Source organism: Cebus imitator, unplaced genomic scaffold (assembly GCF_001604975.1).
Source record: "Cebus imitator isolate Cc_AM_T3 unplaced genomic scaffold, Cebus_imitator-1.0 Scaffold112, whole genome shotgun sequence".
Taxonomy (NCBI): Eukaryota; Metazoa; Chordata; class Mammalia; order Primates; family Cebidae; genus Cebus; species Cebus imitator.
The window spans coordinates 1,959,110-1,983,172 of NW_016107427.1; the positions used below are offsets into that span (position 1 = coordinate 1,959,110).

The window sequence follows — 24,063 nt, forward strand, 5'->3', positions numbered from 1 at the left end:
TGCCAGAGAAGTGGCACAGATCCCAGGAGGCTGGCTTTGGGCCCATCTGCAGGCGCCAAAATACCAACCTCAAATTACCAAAGGGTCAATCTAACTCAGGGGGCACTGATTCAAAGTCAGTTGGAGGCTGACCCACCCAGAAACACCAACTCCAGAGGAATGGAGTCCGCCCTCGGAAGCAGGGAGGCAAGGGGGCCCCCAGGCAGGCAGAGGCCAAGGGGCTTTTAGCAGGACCGCGGTGTCCTTCCCACGAGGCGGGCGCACAGTCACAGCCACAGCGTCTGACTGATGATGGGGGGTGCATGTTTTGGGGAGGGTCCAATTAACACGTCAGAGGGTACGGCGGTCACGGTTTCCCGTCTCCGGTCTAAGCAGACAGGACAAAGGAGAAGCGAATCCACGAGGGTCATGAACTAGGAAGGCAGGAGGTTCTGTCCCCGGCCCCGGCGAGGCCCCGACCTAGAAAGCGGCTGCGGGCGAGGGAGCGGGCGGCCCCGGCTCTCGCGGGGCTGAAAGCGCGCAGACTGTGCTCAGGTTCAACCTGTAAATGTATTTTTGCCATTTCTGAAGTAGCCTTAAAAATGCCCGTCAATATTTAGTCCTTTTATCGGCCGAGGGACCCGGAAGGCCGCAGCGGGGGCGTCGACGGACAGCGAGGGAGGAAAAACGGCGCTTCTCTCGGGAATGCAAGTGACAGTTCAGCAGCACACGTTTCAGGCCATTCTGGGGCCGCTTCTAGTGAGGGTAACGTACAAAAATAAAGAATCCACGAAAAGCCCCCCACGGACAGCGGCAGGATCCCAGGGCGGGAAGCCCGGGTGAGGAGCGCGGGCGCCGGGGCGGACCACGAGAGCCCACCCTCGCTTCTTCCAGGGCTCACTTGTGAGCAGCGCTTGTGGTCGCCGTCCCGGATGCCCGCAGCCCTTTAGGGTAGAGGCCACCGTGACCTCCGCCACCGAAACACCGCGCTCCACGGGTCCCCTCAACTGGCCCCCCTTCCCCGCCGCGCAGGCGTAGGAGGCGAGGCGAGCCCCTCCATCCGTCCACACCCCTCTGCCCCGCGCAGGCGCACTGACGCACTGAGCCTCAGCCGCTTCTCTCACGGGGGGGGGGGAAACCGCTCCTCCATTGCGCAGGCGCACTGAGCCTCAGCCGAGCCGGGAGGCGGGACCAATGGCGAGGGGGCGGGCCGAGCTCCCTTTTGCGGCTGCGCACTCGCATAGCCCCGCCTCGGCGAGCCACTTCCGGCGCTGCGGCTCTTCCGGGCAGAAACCGCTGAGGTTGGCATCGGAGTTGTAACCTGCCGCTGACTGACCTAACGACCGGCCGACCATGGTGCCCAGAGTGGCCCGCGGGCCGACGCCATACTGGAGGTTGCCCCTCGGTGGCGCCGCGCTGCTCCTGCTGCTCATCTCGGTGGCCGCCGCGCAGGAGCCTTCCGGAGCGGGTGAGGGCCGCGAAGGGGGCGGGGCGGCTGGAGGTCCAGGCCCGGGTCGGGGTCGGGGTCGGGGTCGGGGTCGGGGTCCGGGCCGCGGCGCTGGGCTCGGTGGGCGGCCCGGGCGCACGGTCGCAGGCAGCACCCTGGCGGAGGCATCCCGAGGGTCACGCCGCTCTGGCGGCCGCGGGAGCTGCCCTCGCGGCTAGGGTGCGGGCCTGGGAAGAGCCGCCTTCGTCTTTGTCTTTGTTTCTGTCCAGTCGCTGCGGCTGCTCCTCGCGCGTGGCCGCGGGTTGGCCCTCGCCCGGCAGGCGGGACGCTTGGCATCTGCGGTCTCACCGCGACCCCAGACAGCTCTCCTCGAGTTCGATTCCTAGCCGAGAAGCTGTCCCACGATATGCTCGAGGGCGCACAGCTGGTCGGGGGCCGGCTGAGATGGCGGCCCTTGGCCCCTGGAGGGTGGTGGGGGCCGCGGCTGGTGTGTCTCTGCAGCCGCCGGCGTTCACGCTGCCACTCCCTCCCGGCTGCAGTTCCATGCACAGCAGCGAACGCTCGCCGTTGTCTAATGCCTTAGAAAGGAAAGCCTCCCCAAAGCAGGCGGTGGCATCTGATTTTGAAGCAAGCTGAGTGCGGCTCTGCGCTGTCCAGACCCACAGGTGGCATTCCTCATTCGTTTATCCCATCTGCGCCAGGCGCTGCGGCCACAGTGATGACCGACAGACCGAGCTCCTGTCCTAGAGGAGCTGAGTCCCGGGAAGCTGACCAAGAAACCAGCAGTTAGGGCGGGAGCCCAGGGGAGGGCTAGTGGAGGAAAGTGCGTGACATAAGACTCAGTTCCAGAAGCCGGGACTGTTTATGGAGAGTGGTTTCCTGTGGGGCTGGGCCTCCGGGGCCTGGTGGGCTGCGGGAAGATCCAGAAGATTTTAAGCTGAGGAGTGTCACTGCTGGACCTGTTTCAGAAATGTCATGCTGGCTTCTGTGTGTGGAGTTTCCAGGTGACCACTAGTGGTGGGTAATAGCGCCACCCTAACTTCAGTTTCCTGACCCTTAGAATTCGGGTTGACCTGAGCCCAGCTTGAGGGGCTAATACTTTTCTCCACTCATGGTAGCCCAGGCTCTGTGAGGTTCTCTTTAACTCTAGCATAGCAGAGCACTTTTTCTTTTTGTGGCCTTATGGAGTGTTTATTCCAGTGCAGAATTAATTGTTTCTTTTTATCTACTTCCAAGTGTACTGTTTGTTACGTTAGCAATGCAGCTGCCTTGAAGTTTGTTAATCCCGGAGGCCAGTGGTACTGTACTGGGAACTTTTGGCCCAAATTGACTTCGAAGCACAACTGTGCAATGAATACGTTTCAACAAACAGATGGGCGTCTGCCGGGAGAGTTTGTGATTCACTGGAAACTCATATCAGTGGCTCAGGGGTGTGTTTGCTTGCATTGTTAAAGTGGGAGTGTCAGGAAAGCAACCCTGAGGTCTTGTTTGACTATTCTGATTCCTCCTGCTCCACAGTTCTGAAGGGTGCAGAGGTGGCTGTGGATGCGTGGACGTGACAGTTTGGGAGTTAATCCAGAAGTGCCCTTTGGTGTGTCAGCTGAAAAGCACTTCCTTCTCCACTTGGAGGCTGTCCTCTGTTGCTTCCAGTTACAGTAACCACCTAATCACCAAGTCCTGGTGGGTGGACTGTTGTTTCTCTCACTGGGGACCCCTTGGCATTCACTGACCAAGCGCTCTTGGTGTCTGTGTGCCCCTTGTCCTTGGAGAAAGGGGCTATTTATAGCATGGAGAACTCCCCTTTTCCCACGGAGTACTTGCTTAGTATGAGATTTTTGCTGCCTGTCATAGTTACGGAAATGTGACCACAGTACTAATGTTTAAAACATTTTGTTTTCTTTACAAGTATACTTTGTGAATTTAAAGAATACATTATACCAATCCAAATCTAACACTTTGAAGCATCTTTTTATGTGTTTTAATGGAGGAGAGACATTAAGAACCCATGGTGTATTGAAGATCTTCAGAACAAGATTCTTGAAGTTAAAGCAACCTGGACAGGGCTTTTTGGACCCACTTTATTTGTGTATGGGGTCAGACTCAATCCAAGAGCGTCATCTGGGGGAAAGATAACCCCTAAAAGGAGCTCAGACTGCTGTCTCATGGCTGGCGCAGTAGTGGCCAGTGCAGGTCCCCCAGGTGGTGGGTCCCACTCAGCTGCTCCTACAGTGGAGACTCCTGATGTGGAGGGGGTATCTGTAGTTTTGCCTCTCTCACCCTGGGAAGCATGGCTTTCTAATTGTCTAGAGTGCTACGGTGTTGTACGGTTCACAGTGTTGATACATACTGCTGGTCTTCAACTCTTTCTTTCTATTGAAATAGTGGGGTTTTTTGGTCTCCATATCTACCCTCTTTTCTCCCCCGGAATTGGCAATGTAGTTGTTTTCCATGCCTCTGTCACAGTGCAGAGTGGGCACCGTGCCCCTGTTGGCGGGTCGTTCTGCTGATGAGTATGGAGGCTGCGGCCTGCAGTGTGACAGGTGCAGGTGCCTAACGAGGAGACACTTACACAAGCTGGTGTGTTCCTTTGTGCTTGCTGCATTTACTGACTTGCCCAAAACTTCAGGAGAGTGCTGAAATGGGTCATGGAGGGTTAGTGTATCCTGACAGAAGAAAACGGTTTTTGTTGTTTTTTCCTTCAGTTTCTGAAACAAATGAGACTGAACTTTCTTTAAAAATTGGTAAATGGAGTTTAAATTGAAGTCTTGCAGTCATAGGACCTCAAAAGTCAGGGCAGTCACATTCAGACTGAAGAAACACAAGGGCAGTTTTTATCTGTGGTTTTCTAACACATGGTTTTTCTGTATCTCATGATGAGATAAGAGATGTGATCTCTTAAAGAAATAAACACTGCTTGTCTGAAGCAGTAACAAATGATTCATGCCTCTTCTCTTCTCTCTCTCTCTTCCCTTTTCGAGATGGAGTCTTGCCCTGTCTCCCAGGCTGGAGTGCAGTGCTGTGATCTCAGCTCACTGCAACCTCCACCTCTCAGGTTCAAGCGATTCTCTGGCCTCAGCCTCCCAAGTAGCTGGGATTACAGGTGCATGCCATCATGCCCGGCTAATTTTTGTGTTTTTAGTAGAGATGGGGTTTCACCATGTTGGCCAGGCTGGTCTCAAACTCCTGACCTCAGGTGATCTGCTTGCCTTGGCCTCCCAGAGTGCTGGGACTACAGGCGTGAGCCACTACACCATTCTTTTCTTACTATGCAAGATGATGTGTTTTGAAACGACAGAATAGAGTGACCTTTTTCCAGCTTTGATGTTTTCATGAGGACTGTAAACATTGATGAAAACCCTCCCTGTTCTTGGCCTGCTGGGAGCGGGAGGAATGTTGGGTGGTTTTTTCTCGGCCTCTTCCTCTCATGCCTCTCCGCTGACTCAGACTGACCTGTAATCCAGACGTCTGGGAGTTCATGGTGTGTGTCTTGGAGCTCAGTTCTTTTAGTTCACACAAGACTAGTTATCAGAAAGAAGCTGTAAAAGTGAATATCCCCATGAATGAAAACGGCATCATCCCTCTCCCGTAGCCACTGTTAGACTGAGGAGAGGAAGCACACGTACCCTTCCTTGTAGATGACTTTCAGAAAGGACTCGAGTGGTGTGTTGGACACACCCTCTGTCTCCTTGCCCAGGCTTTATATAGAAAGACCTCAGAGGTGCAGAAAGTTGAAGGAATAGTGCAGTGAACTCCTGAATGCCCTTCCGTTCTCAACATTGGCTCCATTTGCTTTAGCAGTCCTTCTCTGTATCTTGCTGTTATTTTTAAAGTTTATAATATGGCCGGGCGCGGTGGCTCACACCTGTAATTCGAGCACTTTGGGAGGCCGAGGTGGGTGGATCGCGAGGTCAGGTGTTCAAGACCAGCCTGGCCAACATGGTGAAACCTCATCTCTACTAAAAATACAAAAATTAGCCAGGCATGGTGGCAGATACCTATAATCGCAGCTACTCAGACGGGTGAGGCAGGAGAATTGCTTGAACCCGGGAGGCAGAAGTTGCAGTGACCTGAGATCACACCACTGCACTCCAGCCTGGGAGACAAAGCAAGACTTCGTTTTAAATAAATAAATATATATATATATAAAATAAAATTTTTGTGTTTTATTTTTAAAAATTGATTTTGCTGGGCACAGTCACTCATGCCTGTAATCCCGCACTTTGAGTGGCTGAGGTGGGAGGATTGTTTGGGGGCCAGGAGTTCGAGACCAGCCTGGGTGACACAGCAAGACTCTATCTCTACTTATATTTTAAAAATGTATTGTAAGTTGACAAATCACAATTGTATTGCTTCTTGTTATTTTGACCAAACCACATGAGAGTAAGTTACTAATGTGGCCGTTTGTTTCTACATTCTTCAGTATATTGCCTAAGAAGGAGAACTTTCTTCTGCATAACTGAAATACATATAATTATCAAAATCTGTAATGTAACATTGATAAAATATCATTGTAATATATGTAACATTGATACAATATCATTGAATACCTAATTTATAATAGGGCAAATCATATACAAATTTTACCAGTTCCCCAACAATGTCCTGTTTTCCCCCCTCGCGCCACCCCCCCCCCCCCAGAATCCAGGATCACAAGTTGGATTTAATTGTGATTTAATTTAATTTAATCTCTTTAATCTCCGTTGATCTAGACTAGTTCCTCAGTCTGGCTTTGTTTTCAGAAAGCCAGTTTGTGGAAGGAGCCTCAGTGGGTCTTACCAGGTGTTTCCTTTGATTCAACTCAGGTGCACTTTGGCAGCATGGCACAGTGATTATGTCCTCTCAGTGCCCTGCGGGAGGCACATGCTGTCACTTTGTCCCATCACCATGTTGTTCTGCGTTATGGTGGGGATGACTGATCACTTGCAAGGTACTACCTTCTCTCCATGAATAATGATTCACCTGTGGGGAGGTGCTTTGAGACTGTCTTGTCGGTCTACAGGCAGACCCCAGGGCCTTGGCATCCTCGGGGGATTCTTGCCTGCATTCGTGTTGACTGTGATGCTGGTAAAATGGAGGCTTCTCAACTCATCATTTCTTCAGCATTTGCCACTTGGCCTTCTCTTTATTTCATGTCAGTATGGATTCTAGAGGTTAGAGTTCATGACTGTTGTTAGATAGAGTGAACCCCAAGTTTCTCTTCAAAGACTCAGCGTGTCAGCATGCTCAGCTCTCTTATTCTTTAATTCTATATTTTAAAGTTTAATTTCCTTGTAGTTTCAGTAAACAACCTTTTCCACCACTTCTAATCAGTAGTTCACATCTGTTCCCCTGGTCCCCTACCCCGTCCTGACTCATCCTGGTCACCTGCTCTGGTCACCTGCTTTGACCCCTGTTTACCTACTCTGACCGTCCTTCCCGCCAAACTACCCACCCCTCCACTCCAGCTTGTACCCCTGCTGGCTTTAAGATAGCCAGTCAGAGTTAACTAGACTGTGAGGTCTAACTGTAGCCAGTAGGGGAACAACACAGCAGTAGGGGCGACCTCGGTCAGACATGAGAACCCCTTCCCCTCCTTGTCCAGGTGTGCGCTCGCCATTGTTCCATCTGTGAGACACACCATTCTGCAGAAGTAAATTACCTTGCTGGGGAAATGTATATTCAAGTGCTACTTCTTTTGCGGCATGAAAAATTCTACTTACAACACTGTTATTTATTTTGGTGTTCAGTTGGCCCAGATTTGGTCATAAAGACTCTGCAGGCTGGCTTTTGGGTCCTCTTGCCATTCGTTCATGTCTATGTCACTCTTGGGCACTGCACGCTGTCTGTGGCTCATCTTGTCTGCTTTCTGCCCCACTTCTGGAATCAGCCATTTCTCCAAGGTGTTCTACTCCCATTTAGTGGGGAACAGCATCTAGAAAGCAAGACCTGGGCACCAAAAGCATGCCTCTGCTACTGGGCGTTGTCCTTTCTCGGCCCTTTCAGTGGACAGAGCTGGGAGTTGAATTTTAAAATCAAGAGTTTGTCATGGTGCCCATCACATTACAGCCCCACGGGGGTCTTTGCCCACCGTCAGCCTCAGTTGCCCCTTCCTCCCACAGCACCAAGTCACTGGGGAACATCAGCAGTGCTGTTCTATCAAAGTACCCTATAATAACCCTGCCTCTCAGCAGTGCTTTAAGAAAATGAGGCTTTTCACTGGTTGTCAATTTTCTTTACCTCCCTGGGGCTTAATAAGCACTACTTAGTGATAACTGCTGTAGAACGTGACAAAATATGCTTTCATTTCAAATAAAGTGGGGTTTTATTTAGAAAAGTAGGATGTGGAACTACACTGCTAAATAGAAGGGCCCCAACAATGGACTCTGTAACTTTTAGTCCCTCTTGGTAAATGTAATGAGTGAAATTGTAACTTAAAGCTAAATCTCTTTTCCCTCCATTTCATCATGAAGCTCTTCACACGCACAGCAAAGCCGAGAGGGTTTGTGGTGCGCGCTGGCATACCTGCCACCTAAGCTGTGGCCACACTTTGCTGTGTTGCATTTGTCCAGGTGTCCCCCACAGCCTTCCACACCTGCATGTGAGTCACAGACATGAATGCATTGTGCCCGCCTTCACCGTGCCTGTCAGGGACCAGAGTTCAGCAGTTGTCTTGTTTTTTTTCTTTCGAGATACATTTTTTTATACAGGAAAATGTGGGAAACTTAATTGCACCGTTCAGTGACTTACATCTGCATAGCCCAGACCCAGACAGACCCTCAACCTGGAAGATTCAGCCTCCCCCACTCACGGCTGTCCCCAGGCAACCATTGCCCTCCTCCCTCCATAGGTGAGTCTCACCTGTTATAGAGCTGCATGGCCATGACATCACATGGTAGGTTCCTCTGTGTAAGGCGTCTTTCACTCATGTGAAGTGCTTCAGACTCATCCACCATTTACACAGACCAGTTCATTTCTTTTTATTGCTGAACAGTGTTAGTGATTGCACAGCCACATGGCTCACTAAAGGAGAGACATGTCAAACAGCCTTTTGTGTTTGGAATGTCTTTTCCAGAAGATCCCTTCCTACAGGAGCCACGTGTTTGCTGTGCTTGGTGCCTTGCTTGTATTGTGTGAGTGTTCCAGCCTGTCCACGTCCTCCAGAGCAACATCTGGGCTGTGTTCAGCTTGGGGCTATCACACAGTGTTCCCGCATAGGTCTGTCTGTGGATGCGGGCTCCCTCTGTCCTGGAAGAAATAATAAGAGTGGAATTGCTGCGTTGTAGGTGGTCGCATGTTTGCTTATGAGCAACTGCCAGACCTTCTTTGCAAATAGTTGAGCCATTTACACTTCCACCAACACCGTGTGAGAGTTCTGTTGCTGTACATCCTTGCCAACATTTGGTATTACCATTTTCTTTAAATTTAACCACTGTGGTGGGTGTGCAGTCATCTGTCATCGTAGTTTTAATTTTCATTTCTCTGGTGGCTGGTGATGGGCACAGAGCTCTTTTCAGTTCGCGGTGTGTGTGCGTTTTAAGGGATTCGGGGAGTAGGCAGTCAACTTGGTTGCGTGTTGGCAGTTATTCATGCAGTAGCTCTTGCTTCTGATTGGCTTGAGTTCCAGAGCTGTTGGCGGTGTGGAGTTTGACCCCTTCCTTAGCAGCAGTGCTGTGAGTAGTGGGCAGAGTTCCAGGGTGTTCTGTATGATTGGCACAGGCTGGCCTACCAGGCCTTCTTGGTACAGGGAGCATAGCCCAGTCTGGGGTGAGGCTGCCAGGGAACTGAGACCTTGCTTTGTCACATGAGCTCCGTAGGGGAGTCTGAAGACATGAGGGTACTGCTTGGCAGTGTCACTGGTGTTGCTCTGGCCTTGGATGGAGGCTCTTGAGTTCCCTAAAGAGTGCTTGCTGATGAGTGGGAAGGTCCCAGTGGGTTCATGGTTAGTGATTACACAGCCGTGGGCGCACCTTCTCTCGTAGAGAAATCTGAAACACAGCCTTCTGTGTTGGGACTCTTCTCTCCCAGAAGAGCTCTTACAGATAAGAGCTGCATGTTTATCCTGCCTGCAGCGGGATCCCTGAACGCTGGGATGTCTTGTTAGCAGCAGGGGCTCAGGGAGAGGACCTTCACTTAGTAATTCCAAATCACAGGTTCTTGGTGCCATGTCCCTCACTGGTGCCCCCCTGCCCTGCTGAACTAACATTTACATTGCCTGATTCTCAGTGACTGACTTTTCTCTTGCCTCTCCCTTGCAGCATGTTCTCAGAACACAAACAAAACCTGTGAAGAGTGCCTGAAGAACGTCTCCGTAAGTAGCAGGCAGACTAGAGTGCAGTCCAAAGGCACACGGGCTTTCTCTAAGTCCAGGGAGTCGCCTGGATATTAGGAGAGCTCTGTTGTTTGAGACTGGGGGGTGTTTTACGATTTTTTTTAGTGTTATTTTAGCCCTTTCAGGCATATTAAACCTTCTCATGAAAACTGCAGCTACTGCCTGAGCATGATCAGTATCCGTGATTTCACTCCTGAGCAGATGGGGCCACGCTGTGTGCTCTGCACTTTGCGGTCAGCTTTCCTAACAAGGCCCCTGTCGAGAAATTGGGCGGTCCGTAAAGCTGGAACCTACACCCCAAAGCTGTGAGCCTGTGTTTTCCCTCACTGTGAAGTGCTGCAGTGGAGGCTGCTTTCTGAGCTTCTCACACTGGATTGGAAGGGGCACAGCAAGGAGAGAGAGGCCAGTGGGCCAGGCTGTCCATAGCGTTCTTTGGTCATGATCAAAAGGTTTGGATGTTGTCCTGGGTTTTTTAAATACCTGTGTGACTTTCAGCAAGAGCGTAGCAGTCTGCAGCAAAGTTCCCTAAGACTCCGCGGTATGAGGCGGGGCCCGAGCCTCCCGCTTGAGTCTGATGTAGATGTCCTTGTGGGATAAGGAGCAGCCATGGGGGGAAGCAGCAGCACACTGCAGGTCTTGTAAAAGGTGTGTGAACAGGGTCCTCTGGCTTTCTCTGCGTGGGGCCTGCTCCCGGGCTAGCCTGGCGGGCACCTCTTAGGCTCATCTTGCCACGAAGCTCTTGGTTCAGTAGCACCTAAAGTTAGAGCCTCCTTGTGGCACTGTGAAGTCAGCATGGGACACCTGAGGGCAGGCCCGAGGCGGGTGGGAGTGATTGGACAGAAAACAGCATCCCACAGAAAACAGTGGGGCTTTTTGTTAGGATTCCTGAGAGGCCACCTGCTGCCCTTTCTAGTCCCGGGTTTACCAGGTGTTGAGAACTGCTGAGCCAGAGGTCTCCTTTTCCCGACAGTGACGTTTGATGCCACGAGGCAGGTTGGGAAAGATGTATTAGATTATTTCCAGCCTAAGGCCTGAGCCGTGTTCTTAAAAATCAGTTCTTACTCCACAAGGCAGTGGCGCAGGCTTGACACATACCTTGTCAGTTTGTGGGACTTGAGTGGATACTTGATTTCTGAATAAAAAAGTGAAAGATGCTGTTTCTGTGGTTTCAAATCTTGACATTGGTGATGTTGAACTTGCTCTAATGCATCTGGTCCTGGTGCGTTTTCTGCATGGTGCTTCTTTTTAGTCTCTGGATTTTTCCATTGGAAGTCATGCCAGCCCTAAACATGGCTCACTGTTGCATGCAGCTTTGTGGCCTAGAGAGCATTTTTGCTGGAGTGCCCTGTGTAACCCCTCACCACCCTGGGGGAGGGGGGCGGTGTGGTGACAACAGCCATCTCATGGCTGAGGCGGCCGAGGGACTTGCCCAGGTCATTGTGGTTGGGGCCAGTCCAGAAGGACTGAAGGCCTGACTCCAGCTCTGAACCCAGACAGGGCAGTGCAGAGGGCCACTTTCCTTGCGGCTAGCTTCAGGCATGTATAGGTGTGCTCTTGGGCACACAGGAAGTTTCTGGAAGGAGGTGCCAGTGCCTGGAAGGCCTCAAGAGGACCCTGCATGTTGGAAGAGAGGCTGTGGTGGGCTGTGTTTGTGTTCCTGAGGCTGTAGTGGGCTGTGGGTCTGTGCAAATGGTGGCCGTGCTCACCAGAGTCCATTCAACACAAACTCAGTGAGTACCTGTGGTGGGCCAGGCTGTGTTCTGTGTTCTGGGGATACTTCAGCCAGTGAAGTGCACAGATGCCTGCCCTCAGGCACACAGAACATGGTGGATATGGTGCCCAGGTGCTCAGGATGTGGGGAGGTGAGGGAAGGGTGGCGGAGGCGGGCCGCAGTATTCAGTTGGTTGGTCGGGGCAGGGTTTGTCCAGTTGGTGGGGAGCCATACAGATGTGGAGAGAGTACTCCAGACAGAACAGGCAGGCTGAGCAGAGGCTGTGAGCAGTGGGTGGGGGTTGGCAGCACTCAGGAGCAGCACAGAGGCCCCATGGTCTCAGCAGGGTGATTTGTGGAAGAGGTCTGAGTGACGCGGGCCTTGGGTGAGTCTGTGGAGAGCTGACAGGGCTGCTGGCCGCCATGCTGGGTGTGGACTGAAGGCAGGGACGAGGTGGGAGGTGGGAGGCTGAGCCGTTACAGCTATTCACAGAGCGATGGCAGCACTCATGGGCTGTGGGCAGAGCCTGGACAGTTCTTTCTTTGGTTTTCTATTGTGTTTCTAACGTTTATTTAATGTTGGTCTCTTTCAGTGTCTTTGGTGTAACACTGACAAGGCATGTCTGGACTACCCAGTTACAAACGTCTTGCCTCCTGCTTCCCTTTGTAAATTGAGCTCTGCACGCTGGGGAGTCTGTTGGGGTAAGTCCTTGTTTTCATTTGCTTCTTGCAAAATTGATGCTTCTTTGAAAATAGTAGTATGTGCTCAATTAGCAGAAGTTGCTGAAAATGTGCTGCCAGTAGCTTTGTGACTCCCAGCAAGGCGATGGGAAGTCAGGGGTGATCTGGCGACTGGGAAAGCAGCCTAGGGCTCCCTGGGGAACCTGGAGGACCTCTTTCAAGGTTGTCAGCCCCAGCACTGAGCTCTATCTCACGATGTTATGGAAGGCGTCAGGGGAAGGGTGAGTTTGAAGGCAGCATTTTTGACTTCTCTGCATAGTATGTTTTCTTCATATGTCACCCTTGACACTCATCTGTGACTTCCTCTAGAATCTCCAATTTTCCCAGCTTAAGAATCCTTGCTTAGTGTGGACACAGGCCTCTTTTTTTGTATGTATATCTTTATATATTTGATTTTGCAGGCTTTTTTTTTTTTTTTTTTTTGAGACGGAGTTTCGCTCTTGTTACCCAGGCTGGAGTGCAATGGCACGATCTCGGCTCACCGCAACCTCCGCCTCCTGGGTTCAGGCAATTCTCCTGCCTCAGCCTCCTGAGTAGCTGGGATTACAGGCACGCACCACCATGCCCAGCTAATTTTTTGTATTTTTAGTAGAGACGGGGTTTCACCGTGTTGACCAGGGTGGTCTCGATCTCTTGACCTCGTGATCCACCCGCCTCGGCCTCCCAAAGTGCTGGGATTACAGGCTTGAGCCACCGCGCCCGGCCTTGCAGGCTTTTTAAATTAGGGAGATCAGCTCTTGTGAGATTCAGATTGTTTCGTAGTTTGCCTTTTAAATCTGTGGTGTTTTGTTACCTGGAACTCATTATTATGTAGTCGAATTTAATGTTTTAGACCTCAGGTTTTGGGGTAATACATAGGCTTCCTAAGCTTTGTAAAGGAGCCAATATTTTCTTAAGGTGTTTTGATGATTCTTTTTGTTTATTTGCATCTTGGATCCCCCTGCAACTTCTGTCTTAACTGTTGCGCTTCGAATTGATTTCCATTTCCAAATCTATCAGTCTCCCTCTGAAACAACCTGCTGCTGGTGCTGAGGCCCTAGGGAATGCAGAGGTTTGTGTGACGGTGGTGGTGGTCGCATTGTGGGATGTCTGGCAGGGGGTGGTGGTGGTGGTGGTGTGTACGTGTGCCTTCATGTGTGATGCATGTGTGTTTGTGAACAGGCATGCATGTGCCCATGATGTCATGTGTTTTCCTGTCATGTCTGCCCAAGGCCTGGTCACACCTGCTTCCCCCTAGCCTTGTCCCTTCCATGGAACTTCTCTTAATGACCACTCTGTAGAGACAGCTGCTGGACCTGAGGAGCCTTGTCCTTTGGAGCACCTGGTCGTGAGGTGTTTTTAATGGCACATAGCTTCTGATGAAGTGCGTGGACCATGGTTTAGAGTCTATATAATGCACACATGTGCAGTGCATTTCTGCAATCCTTATCACCACGTTATCACCACTCACAGCAAAGTAGGTAGGACTTCCAGGACTCTTCCCAAGTCCTGCCAGGACCTCCACAGGAGCCACTGACTGACTTCCCATCGCACAGATTGATGTCACTGGTTCCTGGCCTTTATGTGGAGGAAGCCCTGTACTTTCTCTAACTTCTTATTCAGCACGTGTCCGAGTTCTTGTCAGTCTCATGCAGTGTCCCGCACAGCTGTTCAGCCACGCGCCGCTTGGGATGTCTGGGTCTTTCTAGTGCTGCTAGGAGTGGTCGTGTTGACGCTGACACAGGCGCTCACGTTTCCGGAGGTGGGGAGGGGTGGAGGTGTTGAGTCATGGTGCACATTTGTGTTTAGCATTAGTAAGTCTGCCAAACATTTTTGGAGTAGCTGTACCAGTTTGGCCTCCTCCAGGCAATGTGGGACTTGGTTGCTCCACATCCCTCCCGACGTTTAGGGTAACCAGCCACCCTAATTTTAGTCCATCTAGTGGGTGTGTAGTGTGTCTTGTGCTTCTCATTTGCATTTCTGCAGTGACTAGTTGGTCATGTTGAGCACCTTTACACATAGCGGGCGTTTTTGACAAATCTCTTGTGAAATGAAATTCCCACCCTAGGCTACAGAAATGGATGGATACACAACACTCACCCCTGCACATGAGAGCAGCAGCAGGTCATCAGTCACAGTCACAGCAGGGAGGGGCACCACATGCCACACAGGGTCACGCAGGGGAACAGGCTTGGACTCGGGAGGCAGCCGCGTCGTCATGGGAGGGTGGGGTGCGATGAGCTTCTTTGGCTAATTCTGAGGCTGAGAGGGAACTGTGATACCCGCTACTCTGGGAGAAGCAGGAAGTGTGCCTGACATGCCGTGGGGAGCAAGAGGCTGTCTGAGCTGGGACCTTGTCCAACCTTGTCCACAGGACCTGAGTGGGGAGGAGAACTCGTGGCTGGGCTGTCAGGGCCCTCCTGGTTTCACCAGATCCCACGGCGCACATGATACTAATTTTAGGTCTTGCACCACAGACCCTTATTTATTCTTACAAATAACTTAAGAACCATTTTTCCGGTTCTAGGCAAAGTGGTTTTGGAGCTTTAATTGTAATGACCTAAAATACACGCTCACTTGGAGGTAAATGAGATGTCTACAGCATTGGCTGCTTGTCCAGAGACAAAGATGCCTTTCTTTGCCAGGTCTCCCCTGCATCCTTTGGTTTAAGTTCAAGTTCTTCCTGGGTTTTACCCTCTAGAATCAGCAAAAAGGAGCCCTAAATTTGTTTCCCATTATGACAGGATTCCTGTTTGTTTTTAACTAGTTTTAGCTGCTAATTAGAAAAGCTGCCTGAGGAGGGATAGGTGTGTTTTAGGGCCAGCCATCTTGTTGATCTCATTGGGTTTTTTAGTTGATTTTTCTGGAGTTCTCCAGTCAAAAAATGACATCTTTAGCCGGGTACAGTGGCACATGCCTGTAATCCCAGCACTTTGGGAGGCCGAAGTGGGTGGATCACTTGAGGTCAGGAGTTCAAGACCAGCCTGGCCAACATGATCAAACCCTGTCTCTATTTTAAAAATGCAGAATTAGCTAAGTGGTGGTGCATGCCTGTAATCCCAGCTACTCGGGAGGCTGAGGCAGGAGAATTGCATGAACCCAGCAGTGAGCCAAGATCGTGCCATTGCACTCCAGCCTGGGCAATAAGAGGAAAACTCCGTCTCAAAAAAAAAAAAATGACGTCTTCTGCCAATGAAGGTCCCCTCTCTAGTTCTCCCTATTACTATAATGTTTGCAATTCTATATTTCCAGAACGGTTCAGAGAAAAAACACAGAATTAGAAGCTCAAAAGGCATTTGATCAGATGTAACTCCCATTCCTGATTTTCAAACTACTTTAATCAACTGAAAAATGAGTTCTGTTAAATGAGTAACCCACTATAAGTGTATCTCAGGGCACACGGCAACAAAGGGCCAGACTGAGGGAGCCCCAGAGACTGGCCCTCTGCCTCCATGCAGCCCCTGGAGGTCAGAGGCTATCACCTGTGGTGTGGCACAGCTGCTAACTAGAGTTACAACCAGAGTGAATCCTAGGTCATCTACTGCCCTGGGGAGTTTGCTCATAAGGCCGTCTTCAGGAGGCTGGGTGAGTGTTTTCTGTTTTTTTTGAGACAGCGTTTTGCTGTGTTGTCCAGGTTGGAGTGCAGTAGTGCAGGCGTGGCTTATTGCAGCCTCAACCTCCCAAGCCCAAGCGATCCTCCCACCTCAGCCTCCCATGTCGCTGGGACCAGACGTGCATGCCACCGCATCCAGCTCATTTTGTGAAAGTTTGTGTAGAAATGGGCAGGGGTGGGGCCTTACTTTGTTGGCCAGGCTGGTGTTGAACTCCTGGACTCATGCACTCCTCTTGTTTCGGCCTCCCACAGTGCTGGGATTATAGGTGTTCCAGCCAAGGAGGCTGTTTGAACTGGATGATTGAAAACACATTTGGCCGGGCGCGGTGGCTCAAGCCTGTAATCCCAGCACTTTGGGAGGCTGAGACGGGTGGATCACGAGGTCAAGAGATCGAGACCATCCTGGTCAACATGGTGAAACGCTGTCTCTACTAAAAATACAAAACATTAGCCGGGCATGGTGGTGTGTGCCTGTAATCCCAGGTACTCAGGAGGCTGAGGCAGGAGAATTGCCTGAACCCAGGAGGCAGAGGTTACAGTGAGCCGAGATCGCGCCATTGCACTCCAGCCTGGGTAACAAGAGCGAAACTCCGTCTCAAAAAAAAAAAAAAAAAAACCAACACATTTGCAGAGCAGTGTTAGGGTATTTTCTAACTGGCTCTGGTTTGAACCAAATGGAAAAATCTTGGCTGATTTTAATTTATAGATCTTTAAAAGAAGTTGAATAGTAAGATTTGTTTTAAATTTGCATGTGTCTCTGAAGGTTGGTTATGGAAGTTATTAGTGTTTGGTACTGATTAGCCATTTTTCAACCCCAGGGAACCCAAAATACTGAGATTTGAAGATGACCCCATCTTATTCCATGGCCTGGTCCGCCCCTCCCCAGTCATTCCTTTTGAATCTGGCAGTCAGTATGTGCCCTGAGAGTTTCTTTCTCTTGTAAATAATTGTAATATTTTTGACTTTGGTTTAAATAAAAAACAAAGCTACATCAGGCTTCACCTCCATTTCTATGAGTTTAGAATGTCTTAGGAGAGTCTGAATATATAGCTTAGAATTCTGGTTTAGTTAACTTTTCTCATGCTTCAAATACCTTTTCAAACTCAAGTGAGAAGACCACCCCGTCATTTCAGTTCATCGTGGTTAATCCATAAATGGTAAGTCACAGATAGGAACCTGTGGCTGAAAGGAGGCTCAGAGAGGGCCGGACGCTGTGGGGTGGGTGCAGGGCCACAGGCTTTCCACACCCCAGGAGCCAGCAGCTGGGCTGAGGCATTTCCTACTTAATGCTCCCGCATTCTGAGCTGGTTCCCAGGGACAAGGGAAGGGTGCTGCGCTGGGGTGGTTCTGCGTCTGCGGCGGCCCTAACTCGAGGTGTGTGACTCTCCAGTGAACTTTGAGGCGCTGATCATCACCATGTCGGTGGTCGGGGGAGCCTTCCTCTTGGGCATCGCCATCTGCTGCTGCTGCTGCTGCAGGAGGAAGAGGAGCCGGAAGCCGGACAGGAGCGAGGAGAAGGCCATTCGTGAGCGGGAGGAGAGGCGGATACGGCAGGAGGAACGGTGAGGTTGTGGCGATCCCCTCTGGGAAGAAGTTCACCTCGAGGGGATTCACATCTGCAAGGCCGTGGGAGTCATGTGTATACATCATGAGTTCTCCTCAGGTTTTAGAAATTGAGAATGTGTGTAGCACCCAGGGGATCTTCTAGGTCGTGGTGGAGAGTGAGAACAGGGTGGGAACCCAGCGGTGGCCGTGGAACTTGCTTCCACAGGCTTCCTTGCCTGTCTCCTCCAGTCCGTGCAATAAGGCTCGCGTCTGCGGCATCACGGGTCTGTTATGGCTGCTAAGGCGGCTGGTCCAGGCCCTCCATGTGCCAGGAGCAAGCCGAGGCTCAGAGGGGACAGCGTATGCCTGTGGCCAGGTTGGCTCTCCTGTCACCATTCCCTGGTGACACAGTACTCTCCTGTGTGCTGGGGCTGCTGGGTAGCCCTGGGAGGAGGTGGTGTCAGCCACACCTGGCAAGGGAGTCAAGCTGGCGGCTGGTGAGGATGGAGGCAGGACAGATTTTCCATGCATCCACCTTGAAATCACATGCTACTAAGTAAAAGCTGATGATCGCATTTCCTAACCCTCTTCAGAACCTGGTGTACGATTTTTACTCATCAGTGTATTTTTTTTGTATGAAAAAAGCTTTTTAAAAATCACAGTATTGGGCATTTGAATTGTTTTTATTGAAAAGAATAGATAATACATTGGAATAGCCTTGGAAGACTGGGTCCTCATAGGTGTGTGGCCAGTGACCAAGCTTGTCCCTACCCTGGTTTCACTCTGGGAACTGGAGGGAAGCCACCAGAAGAAACCTGCAGCCCCTCCTGAGGGACATGGAAGGGCGTGTCTTGCAGTTACACTGAACGCTGTAGCTTGGTGCTAATCATGTTTCTCTGTGTTGTAGGAGAGCAGAGATGAAGACAAGACATGATGAAATCAGAAAAAAATATGGTAAGGACTGGTCCAGCCCCCTTTTGGACAGGTTGGGAGGTGATGCTGTGCTGTCTTGGTCCTCGTTAGTGCTGGTGGGGCCTGACACCGGGCTGTGGGTTCACCCATCGGAATAGAACCAAGTGCCAGTAGGGCCTGAGATTGGGCTAGGGGTTCACCCATCAGTACAGAACTACGTTTCCCCGGCGGTGCTGCGGTGAACTCGCTCCTAGGAATATTTTTATCTCTGCCAGTTGTCTTTATGAAGTCTGTTTTCCCGGGTACCTGTTTGCTTATCAAGTCACAAGACCTCTGGGCTGGAAGTCTCAGCTGTTCTGCTGTCGTGTTTGGCTTCCCGTGGGTGCACCTACGTAACTGAGGTGCCGGTGCCGCGAGTTTCCCATCTTTGTTTCGGGACGGCCCCTCACCCTCGGGAGCAATGCTGGTTGCCATCTTCTGAGTGTGGCAGGAGCTCCTTCCGAGAATTGCCCGGCACAGGCCCTGCTCCCTCTTGCCCGGCCTTGGTGCTCTGTTGTTTGGTTGTGTCTGGAGAGGTTTTGAGGGGGAGCTTTGAAGGAGCCAGAATGAATGTATTTGCCAAAAGTAAAACTTGTTTTTAGTTGGAGTGAATTGGAAACACACATTATATTACCTATCCTCCCCCAGATCACGTGATGTTCACTGCTTGGCATTGAACACCACCACCTAGGCCTGCTTCGTTGACTGTGTACTGATTTTAAAGTCCGAAAAGATTATTAGCGTCTCCTGCACTGCGTTTGTGGTTGTGTGGCATCGTAGACTTGGTGGAAACTGACTCCTTGCCTGTACAAGGCGTGTGGCCCTGGGCTCATGGCCGCCGTGGTCCTCAGGAATCTGTTGTCCTGCGCCCACAGTGCTTCCCATGAAACCTAACTGGAAAATTTCAGAGCCTTTTCAGGCTGCTGCACTGTTTTAAGCTCTGTTTGTGTTAGGGAGTTTCATGTATTTGTGGTACTTTAGGACCCCGCCCTCGGGGGCATGAAGACATTGCTGCGGTGCTTTCCGTCATCTGCTGGGGGTGTTACTGCGAAGTCTCAAAGTGTTGGCTCGGGGGTGTGAGGCCGCCTTGGCTGCTGGTCTTGAGACGCCCAGTGGCTGATGGAGGGTTTTTCCTGTGTTGCTGTCCATCAGTCTCCTAAGTGCTGCGTGCTTGGGCAGTGCCGCACTGCGAAGCCGTGAGCAGCACCTCTGTCAGGCCCGGGTGATGGGTGTCGTAGCCCCAGAGGCTTGTTTCCTTCCCGTGGGGTCTGTAGAGGCCCCATGCTGCTGATGGCCTGGGCTGGAAATGCCGGGTAGCTCCGCCCATTGGCTGGGATGTCCCCTCCCTGTGAGTTCTGGCCTCCTTGGAAAGTCACCTCCATGTGACCATGCTGTGACCCGAGGCCAGGGGGGTCTCAAAGTGTTGGCTCGGGGGTGTGAGGCCGCCTTGGCTGCTGGTCTTGAGACGCCCAGTGGCTGATGGAGGGTTTTTCCTGTGTTGCTGTCCATCAGTCTCCTAAGTGCTGCGTGCTTGGGCAGTGCCGCACGGGCTCTCTGGGTTCTCCGAAGTGGAGCCTTTGCTGCCTCCTTGTCCTTGCCCTGCCCCCTCCATCGCCTGTGTTTCCTGGAGTGTGTCTGTCATGGGTAGTGACCAGGCGCCAGGGGGCCACTGTCACAAGGAGCAGCACCAGGTCGCCCTCCTTCTCAGCGAGCGCATGCCTGTGTTAGTGAAGCCTGGGCCCAGCAGCGTCTGTGCAGGCCTGGGCTGGGCGCAGCGTGGTTTCCGTGAAACAGAAGAGTCAGAAAGAGCTTTTTGGCACCTGATTAATGTTGATTAATGTTAATGTAAATAAAAGATGAGGTGGACACACACATGCACACTCGCGCGCGCGCACACACACACACACACACTGCACAGCGCTTGTTATCACCAAGTGCAACCTGTGTTTAAAGCTGCTCGACCTTTACTGTGCCCCGACTCCCAGCAGGTGTGGGGCTGAGGGCTGCCAGCCAGGCTCTGGGCGGAGCTGCGTCTTCTGTGTTCGGGCCCTTACTCGCTTACACCTGCCATTTTGGTGGTTAATTTGGCTCTTTAATTGCATTGATGAAATTAGCTTTTTGTGCCAGTTTGTAATAAAGCCCATTGAATGGCCTGTGCTTTGGGAAGCCTCGGCTAGAGAGAAGAATTCCAAGAAATTCCTGATGGGAGAGTGGGAGAAAGTGTGAGTCAACCTGGCACAGTTATTTAAAATAGCAGCGCACACGCAGAAACCTTATTTTGGCTTTGGTGTTTCCTCCAAACTGGAAGTCGACTCAGGAGCAGGTTTTCCGATGAGACCTTAACGAGCCTCCTTACAGCTAGTATCTGCTGAGCCTCATCTCCCAAAGCCTGATGCCTGGGCCCTCCTTGACAGGCAAGAAAGAGACGAGGCCACGCTCTTCCTCACCATCCTCTGCTTCCCCACCTCCTCCTCCACCCAGCCCCCAGAATACCTGCAGTGGGTAGCTTTGTTGTAATTGTTGCAGATAATTTTAGTGTACAATACAGATTTTTAAAGGGAGAGAGAGACCAGGCACAGTGGCTCACACCTGTAATCCCAGCACTTTGGGAGGCCAAGGTGGGCAAATTACCCGAGTTCAGGAGTTTGAGACCAGCCTGACCAACATGGAGAAACCCGGTCTCTACTAAAAATACAAAAATTAGCTGAGTGTAGTGGCACATGCCTGTAACCCCAGCTACCCAGGAGGCTGAGGCAGGAGAAACACTTGAACCTGGGAGGTGGAGGTTGCAGTGAGCCAAGGCATTCTGTTTCACTTGAGCCTGGGCAACAAGAGTGAAACCCCATCTCAAAAAGAATTCAAGAGAGAGAGAGTATGTGTGTGCATGTGTTCCTACAGCATACAGGGAAAATTTCTGGTCCTTGGGCAAGTACGTACCACGGGTTTACTGTCATGGTAAGTACACATTTCATCCCAGTTCTGTCATAGTATTCGAGAGTTAGATTGACAGTTGTCTTAGTTTTCTGTAGCCTTAATTCCAAAGGTTAAGGAGCAACTATAAGCACAAAGTAAGGTTATTTTGTTTAGCCAACCACTGTGGAAGGAAATATGTGCCTTAAATTTCTTTTCTTTGCTGAGCATCAGGAAATAAGTGCCTATCTCTTAGGATCTGTTAGAATTCTTGTTTCTAGTAAATAGTATTTCAGTTTTAAGGTTTAAAATGGTTAGACTTCAGAAAAGGTTAAGCAGAGTGTGGGAGCCTGCTTATAATACCCGCTGTTGCTACAGCCTCAGTCAGTCTTATAAAAACTAGCCTGTATGGCTTCTTAAAATTTTGTTTCTGGTTGAATGAATGAATTTATGATTCAAGTGTATTTTGTTTTCAGGCTTGTTTAAAGAAGAAAACCCATATGCTAGATTTGAAAACAACTGAAACGCTCCAACATGCCAGGCAGTCCCGAAGCTTCCTGTGAGGTGCACACACTCCACAGCACAGCCTGGCCGGGAGACCACGTGGCCTTCAGGCCTCCTGACCTTGACCAGTGCAGCCTTCAGGACAGGCGGTCGGAGAACTGCCCCTAAAGGACAATCCTCTTGTCCCTGCAGACTTGTGACCTTTGATTCCTTGTTTATGTCTAGATTTAGTCACCTGAAATAGGAAGCCTTTGGGGCTTTGTGTTTTGGAGGAGGAAATGTGCCTATTCCACTATTCTTCTCAGTTTGTAAGCTGACTGCACACCAAGCCGCCTGGCAGCACCGGCGCTGTGGCTGTTCATTCTCCTGGACAGCAGCAGAGCCTGGCGTCCTCTCTGTCCACTAACAAGCTTACATGCAACAATGGGAAGCCGATTTTCCTTTTGTCATTTCCCCATAAAACCATGGACAGTGTTTGTGCACGTGTCTTAAATCTTCACACCTGTTGATTCACGTGGCTTTTGCTGATGACAGGGCTCCAGTACACAGTCTGATAAGGATCTACTCTTCCTAACTTCAGTTGTGTTAAATAGCATTGAGGAATCGCTAAACTTAAACCTTTAAAAAAAAATTATTGGATTTTCTCCCCTACTTAAAAGATTTCACTAGAATACTTTCATATGAAAATTCAGGCCCCTTTTGGACAATTTTTAAAATTTGTGTCTTCACTAGAACATGAGACTGTTTTTCCCTTGGACGCTTGAATTACTTCTGTGGTGTTGGGCCTGGCTCTAGAGCGCTGGTGGGCTCCTGTGCCGGTGGTGTGGGGAGGACAGGGAAGAGCCCCGCAGCTCTCTCCAGCCCTGTTGGTGTCCTCTTTCTGCCTGTTGGGCTATCTGGGGGGTGGCCATTTAGAGATCGTTGGGGACGGCAGGTCCGCCCCAAGGAGAGAGAAAGGCCCGTCCACAGGGCAGGCTCTGGGCCGCGTGCTACGGAAGCAGGTATGCAGAGCCAGCTGAGGGCTCTCCCCACACCACCCAGCAGGCGCTGGTGCTCCTGCCTCACGGGATCATTCCAGCTTCCAGCCGCTCTGGCTCAAGTGTGTTCTGGGCACTTCCTTCATAGTGGGCTTCTCTGGGAGCTCTCCAGTGGCACTGCAGGCACCCCGCACAGCCGGACCTACCCCGCGTTTCTGTAAAATTGGGATGCATGGCTTTAGTAAGTCGACCACGTGCTTCATGGCAGGGGAAGCAGCATGTGGGGAAGCTGAAAAGTACTGCCTAATGAAGTTTGAAAGTAGTCCCCACTCAAGATTACTTTGAATTTTAAAATACTTCGCTTTGGGAAAGTTGGTCAACAGCACCTAAGATAAATGACGTGTTCCGTTTTCATACTTCACAGTCGTGAAACTGAAAAAACTGTCTTCAGCATGAGATAAAGTTCACAGGCAGATCACCATGATCCAGAACGCCTTAAGGAATCCTCCAGCAGCTGGATCAGCCTTTTCTCTGCGCACATCTCACCGAGAGTAACATTCCTACCCTGAAATTTCCACAGAGCATATAACCTGTACCCAGTTCTTCAGGCTTATTTCTCTGACTTCTTGGGCATTCGTAGCAAAGTATTACAGATATTCCTATGTATTTTATAGCAGCTATCAAAATTGGACTTTGTATTGTTTATTCATAAAAGAACTTTATGAATACAGTAGTGTGTATGCAGAGTCCGTTTCCTGCATGTAGGCTGCTGAGCTGAAGGTAGAGCTTGGTTGTTAAATACAGCACAGTTAATCCTCATGTTCAGCGTGGAAATCCACGCCGAGAAGGTTGGTCTGAATCCTTCTGCCTTTTTCTGAAACATGCTAAGAGCAGCCACAAAACTAACCTCAAGGACACCATAGAGCTTGGAGTGCCTTCATTTTTAACCCGTTTCCAATAAAATGGTTTAATACTTGTGTTTGTTTAATACAGTTTGTGTTCCTGTCTTCATCTCAGTGGTGTTGACGTGACTGCTTGGAATCCTGGGAGGCTTTCGCGGGTAAAGCCGGGCCTCTGACCCGTCATGGGACACCGGGGTGGTCTCCAGTCTAAATACCTCTGGCTGACAGAACGGACCAGGCTGTGTCCTAAAACTGTCCTCATAGGCCTGCCCCGCAGGGGAGGTCTTGGTCGTCTCTGCCCTCCATAGCTGCCCTGCCCACCGCATGCCCTCCACACACTGGTGTGAGGTCCCGGGGAGAAAGCAGGGCTGCCTTCAAGAAGGGCAACCTTAGCCCCACCACGTGACATGCACACCTCCATGAGGCATGGGCTCGTGCTCATGCTCCCCGCCCGTCCTTCCCTGGGTGCCTTCTGTACCAGGTTCTTAGGGAGCGCC

The 24,063-nt window shown here is 50.8% G+C and overlaps 1 protein-coding gene across 1 annotated transcript; it reads left to right on the forward strand.

Moving 5' to 3' along the window:
• The first annotated feature begins 1,132 nt into the window (after nucleotides 1–1,132).
• Nucleotides 1,133–23,638, forward strand: LOC108311255 (PTTG1 interacting protein). The gene is made up of 6 exons (XM_017538632.1): nucleotides 1,133–1,447; nucleotides 9,661–9,713; nucleotides 12,038–12,146; nucleotides 17,168–17,339; nucleotides 18,230–18,276; nucleotides 21,660–23,638. The coding sequence occupies exons 1-6, from the start codon at nucleotides 1,333–1,335 to the stop codon at nucleotides 21,704–21,706; spliced, it is 543 nt and encodes a 180-aa protein (XP_017394121.1). The 5' UTR covers nucleotides 1,133–1,332; the 3' UTR covers nucleotides 21,707–23,638.
• Nucleotides 23,639–24,063: the final 425 nt, after the last annotated feature.

Bases quoted from the DNA above. Each gene is read 5' to 3' on its own strand.
- LOC108311255 (XM_017538632.1), top strand. From the start codon at position 1,333: ATGGTGCCCAGAGTGGCCCGCGGGCCGACGCCATACTGGAGGTTGCCC. The intron at 12,147-17,167 runs GTAAGTCCTTGT...GTGACTCTCCAG, and splicing joins ACGCTGGGGAGTCTGTTGGG to TGAACTTTGAGGCGCTGATC. The intron at 18,277-21,659 runs GTAAGGACTGGT...TTTTGTTTTCAG, and splicing joins TGAAATCAGAAAAAAATATG to GCTTGTTTAAAGAAGAAAAC.